General features: G+C 48.2%; 1 protein-coding gene across 1 annotated transcript in view; it reads left to right on the plus strand.

Moving 5' to 3' along the window:
- The first annotated feature begins 216 nt into the window (after positions 1–216).
- LOC147019901 (protein jagged-2-like) overlaps positions 217–5724 on the plus strand; it is a 150275-nt gene continuing 144767 nt past the window's right edge. The window contains exons 1-2 of the mRNA XM_085894735.1: positions 217–633; positions 846–1163. Of these exons, the coding sequence (XP_085750861.1) occupies positions 565–633; positions 846–1163 (387 nt within the window). The 5' untranslated portion in view covers positions 217–564. The remainder of the gene's footprint in view (positions 634–845; positions 1164–5724) is intronic.

Below are 5724 nucleotides of genomic sequence, written 5' to 3' on the forward strand. Positions count from 1 at the left end.
GGATCAAGCAGTGTTTGACAGCTGTTGAGATAGTTCATAGAGACCCGTGTTGAGGGAGGTGTAATGATGGGTCTACTGTGTGGAGGAAGAAGAAGGGGAGGGGGGGTGAGGGAGGAGTGCCACAACGAATGGCTGTCACCCGCGGGCCAATAGTAGAGGCCAAGGCGTCGCGACATGCATAAACATAGCACGGCGGGCGGGCTGCAAGGAGCACGCAGTGGGGAGAGGCTAAACAGTGGGCACAGAGATAGAGAGAGAGAGAGAGAGAGAGAGAGAGAGAGAGAGAGAGAGAGAGAGAGAGAGAGAGAGAGAGAGAGAGAGAGAGAGAGAGAGAGAGAGAGAGAGAGAGAGAGAGATAGAGGGGCACAGCACGCTGAGGCTGGCAGCATTCGCACCAGGAACCGCGCCGTGCCAAGGAGCGTGTGTGCAGGGACCGGTGACTTTTGAACTTTTGTTTTTGGGCACAGGTCCAGTGCCGGTGAGCTGGCGAGAATCGTCTGTTGGTTGTGCCCGCGGGATGCCCGTGCAGGCCGCCTTGCATGTCGTCCGCTAGGCACGGCTACCATGGATCGCTGCGGGAGCCCGCTGTGGCCACGGCTTTGCGCCCTGCTCCTGCTGCTGACCAGTGCCCAGGTTGTCTCTCCTACATTTTTCTTATTTCATTCATATTGTTTGTAGTACCCCCAAATTTGTAAGGTCCATTGTGACACCGACGTCCCTTGTGAGTGGTGATCCACGCAACCCTCCCCCACCCCTTTCACCCACTTTGTCGCGGTTCTGTTTCTCTCCAAACATCCTTTCCCTCTCCCTTGTTACCTTCCCGCCTCGTGCTTGCGGCGTGGCAGGTGGCAGTCGCTTCGGGTCAGTTCGAGCTGCAGGTGAACTCGTTCCAGAACCTCTACGGGGAATTGCTCGACGGTCGCTGCTGCACGGGCCGCAGGAGCGGCCCGGACGGCCGCTGCGTGGCCCCGTGCCGCACGTTTTTCCGAGCATGCGTGCAGCAGTACGCGGCGCGACACTCGGCGCTTGCTCCGCGCTCACCCTGCGTGCTGGGAAATGCATCCACTCTTGTGCTGGGAGGTAACGAGCTGAAGGCGCACGGCACGGTCGCATATGGGGACACTTCGACTCGCATCGCGGTTCCGTTCAAGTTCGCGTGGCCGGTGAGTACGTGTTTGTGAATGTGTGTTGTCAGTGTGTTGGTGACATTCCTGCAGGTTCATTGAAGGATACCGAACGGCAGAACCGGAGGCGCGTATCTTATCCCAGAACGTTGCCCCCCCCCTTTCCCAAAACGACATTCCCTCGGTGCCACCACGAAACGACGACCAACATGACCCTCGCCAGCTGGTTACGCAGGATTCTTTTAATTTGCTCAAGGTGCCGGTACTCGATGGCCGACTTCGATGTCCACCGGCTACCCATGCTGGCACATGAGACGGCCGGTTTACTATTTCCTCAGATGGACGGGGTACTTGATGATGCAACGTCGTCCTGGCGAAGTACCAGGCAGACAGTTTATATCAGTCCTTGTGTTGGGAATCAAACGCCTCAATTTGCTGGAACACGCAACCCCCTCTGTGCTATCCCACCAGCCAGGGTCGTGGGTGGGTGAGGTTGGGAGGGATGTTCTCCATTCGCTTCCCCCCTCTTCTTATTCATTTTCACTCTTTATTTATTTATTTATTTCTTTGTTTATTTATATTCCTTTTATTTTTCATTCTTGCCATAGTGTTGCACTGCTGGCTTTGCATGCTCCCTCCCCCTCCCAATCCTTCATTCCTGCTGGCTATATCGGTCCCGTGTCGACTGCGCGCTCCTTCCGAACCAACAACAACTCTGTGCGAGACGTCTTTCATTTTTATTTTCTCAATTGCAATGGCACGGACTCGTGTGCCCCATCGATCATTGGTGGTCCTCTCGAATCGGGCGTGCGTGTGGACCTGATTTATATATCTATATTTTTTTCTTCTTTTTCCAATTTTTGCTCCACACCGTGCTCAAGTCGTGAACCAATCTGTTCAATTGGACGTGTGTTTATGGGATTTGCTCTTTGTGTCCATGTGTGTGCATATGTGAAAAAGTGGCATTGGGTAGTGTCACTTCATGCAGGTGAATTGCACTTGTGCATTGGAGACGAGATTGGGGCAGGGAGTGAGGGTACGGGGGCGGGGGCTCGTTGTTATAAACTTTTACACAATCTGATTTGGGCTCACATGTTGGAATGAACTTCAGGTTCCATTGCGCGTATCAAGTCTAATTCATGTTGGCCGTTTGATGCACCAGGACATCCTTTGAGTTTTTAACACCGGAACAAAAGCTGATAAATTTGTTGGGCTCATCTAGGTTTCATGACATTTCATGTCAAATTGCTACGTAAGTTGTTTATCGTTGGTTGTTAATTTTCATTTTAGTAATTTTTTTTTCCTTCCAGTGGCAGCTTTCTCATTTCTTTATGGATCAAAGTTTGCGAACCTGTAAGGTTAATGTAAAAAAAACTTGATCGACATTTGTTTTTTTTTTACTTCTCCCAGAAAGAGCGTTCGCTCAATGATCATTCCTTTCCATCAATTATAATCAGAATGTACAGGTTAACGGGGTCTTGTGTGCACAAGGCTGTGCAAGCCACCACTGTAAATTCCATGCTTATCCGATTCCAAATATCCATAATTTAACAACTCTTGTTTCTTTTTTTTTTCCTTTTCTTTCCTGAGTTTAAAGGTTTCAAAGCAGTATCTACCCCACACTACTTTGCTATCTAACTTCTTTGGGATGGGAATGCACAGGACAAGTGTGCAACCAGTCGGCGCCTGCCCATCTGTCACTGTCAGTCTCGCGACAGTAGCCGGGTAGTGACTCCGCATCTCCCTATAACAAAGGCTTTTTCCGCCCGACGTGTTGTGCGTCCCACCAGACACGACCCATACAATGTTAGTACTGCTGCCCAGCCGCATTTGCCTTTGCCTGGCGAACACAAGCCCGCTGACCTGCAAGGATGGCCGCCTCCTGGGCTTAGACAAAGCTTGGGAGTGGAAGGGGGAGGACTGCACTGGTGGAAAGTCGTGTCGGTGTCATTGAGCATTTTAAAGTGTTGGTTTGCTGGTCTGGCAGGCATCCTTACGATTTGATTTGTGTTGTTGGGCCCGCACGAGGCTGCACCACGATGTTCCAGTGAGAGCGCATTTTAGGCGAGCAAAGTTTAATGTTAATTGTGGCATAAGGGCACAGACTTTGGGCTAAGTCTTCTTTTATTCTTGCATCTCTGCCGGTCAGTCATTTGGGGTCCCAGTTTAATGGCCGTCGATAGAGGTGTCGCGTTTGAGGTTTCATGTGTATGACGGTGTTGCCTCACTACGTGGTTTACGTTATGTTAGATCTAGCAGGTTTTTTGGGGGGTAGAGGTGTATTGAATGCACTGGTCTGTTCACTTCGACATTCTCCTTTCCCAACATTTCTGGAGTTGCTTTGACAAATGGTGTGAAACGGTTGGAATTGGATGTTGTCATAGCTATGGGCAAGCGTATCCCTCATGTTCCACACTTCAATCCCACCAACCCCTCCCCCCAAGCGCTTTATTCAATAACTTTTCATGTCAAACCTGTATTTGCTCTCTTTGCCTTGGGTTTTTCCACCTGTCCTATCCGTATTTAGATTCCTCTTGTAATCTGTTGCCTTCCTTGAACACCAGTCACATTTTATTTTATTTTTTTGTCTTTCCTCTTCCTTACAACTCTATTCCATCATGAATCTCCACCCTCCATCTTTTTCGCTTCCATTCCACCATCCATCCATCTCATCTGTGAGTTGACATCTATTAATATACCTGCTCAGCCCACGTTTACACCTTGTCGCACTTTGTCACCTCATTGGTACAATTATCTGATAATATATATTTACAAACATCATCTGAATTTGTCCACCACACCGGATTTGGAACGTGTCAAACCTGTGCAGAGCAGGCCTCCATCCAAATATACAAATAGAAGGTTTCAAATGTTTGACTTTTGACATTGTTTGTCACATACCTGTGCTCCGAAACTCTTTTTGCATTAGCTGGAGGGTCCCCTGCACTCCTCGAAGTAGGAAGGTCCATTTTTGGTCATTGTACTGGTTTGCCACAATGTGATTTATCGGAACCTTTTTTGAAGAGGTGTTTTGTCACCATCTGCACCAGGATGTGGAGGACAGGGTACCATGGCAGCAACAAAAATAAAAGAAATCTGCAAAATTAATAACTTGCTCGGTGTTGGATTTGTAATGAAACTCCTTTTAAATGCACAGCAAACCTTGATGTGGCTGCACATGTTGTAAAACTGACTATCAACGAATCTTGACGTTTTTTAGTCTTGCTGTGGATGCCTGTGGGTGACATACACACTCTCATGTGCAGCCTTGTGGTTGCTGGGTGCATCATTGGTTAGGGATGTGACTATGCCGCTGATGCGGTGCCCCCTATTACCAGTACATTGGCACTCTTTTTGCCAACCTCAGAAGGATGACACGCTGAGTCAACCCCATCTGGTGTTAATTCATCGGCCGACATGGCTCGAACTCGAGACCCTAAGATCGCAAGCCAGCCACCATAACCACGAAGCCAATTCCAGGCTTTGTGGGTGAGATTAAAATCCACTACAATCGGTTGTATGTATTGAGCCATAAATTCAGCATTGGAGTTGTTTGCCAGTTATTGTAATAAGAGCAAGAATCTTTTGAGAAGTAAATCGATCGAACCAGGTAACAGCTATCTTTGCCAGGTTCCTCGAGCTTGCGGCCAGGTGGGACTCCTGCCAAGATCCCCTGGGAAGATGTGTGCCCTCTGAGGGTGGTTACCTTGACAATCTGGGTCGGGCACTGATGATCATGATGATGGTGATTAGTGCAGTTGCGAGCAATGGAGCAGTAATCTTGTGTAACCTAGGTGTGTATGTGTGCGTGCATGCCTGTTATAACGCAGAACAGTTATTAATAAAACGTCATCGGGCATAATCGCTTCGAAGAGAATTATGTTTGTGTTTTGTAATGTGGAGTAAAGCAAATTTCCAGAGTATGAGTGGAAATGCAAGAGTTTTTGGTGTTGATGCTGTTGGAACCGCAGTCAAACTGGCACACAGTGGTGTTCACTATTTTCCTGACTTACCTAACACCTTATCTTCCCAACTGTTCGGCCTTATTGCAGCTTCAATGTGCAGGTGAACTCTTCTTACTACCCAAAGGATTACGGTGCTGGGTTGTGAAATGCATTACCAATGCTATGTTCAAACAGGCCTTTGCTTTTATTATAAACTGGAAATGTAGAGGCAGCAGCCAGAATAGACTTTCATCTTGAGGAGCCACGCTGTGATGCTGGCTGCATTGGCAGGACTGCCTTCATTTTGGTTCTGCAGAATGTGCGTTTCTGCATTGGGCAGTGGCAGCTTTGTCGTGCACACAACCACATGCTTTATTTTTGCACACGACCACATGCTTTATTGTGCAGAGCATCGGTGAGTGCCAACTCCTTCCGTTCGTTCGTTGGCATTGATGTGTGTGTTTGAACATCTATTGTTACCTGGGCCACCGAAGGTGGAAGGAGGTGATGTTTTCACCCCTGTTTGTCTGTTTGTGTGAAGGATATCTCAAAAACTTGTGAATGGATTCGGATGACATTTTGTGGACACGTTAGGTGTGTGACAAGGAAGAATTGATTCAATTTTGGTGAAGATCCGGATCCGGATCCAATGATTT

The sequence above is a fragment of the Eptatretus burgeri genome, chromosome 9 (genome assembly GCF_056783735.1).
Source record: "Eptatretus burgeri isolate ZD-2024b chromosome 9, Ebu_testis_v1, whole genome shotgun sequence".
Classification (NCBI taxonomy): Eukaryota; Metazoa; Chordata; class Myxini; order Myxiniformes; family Myxinidae; genus Eptatretus; species Eptatretus burgeri.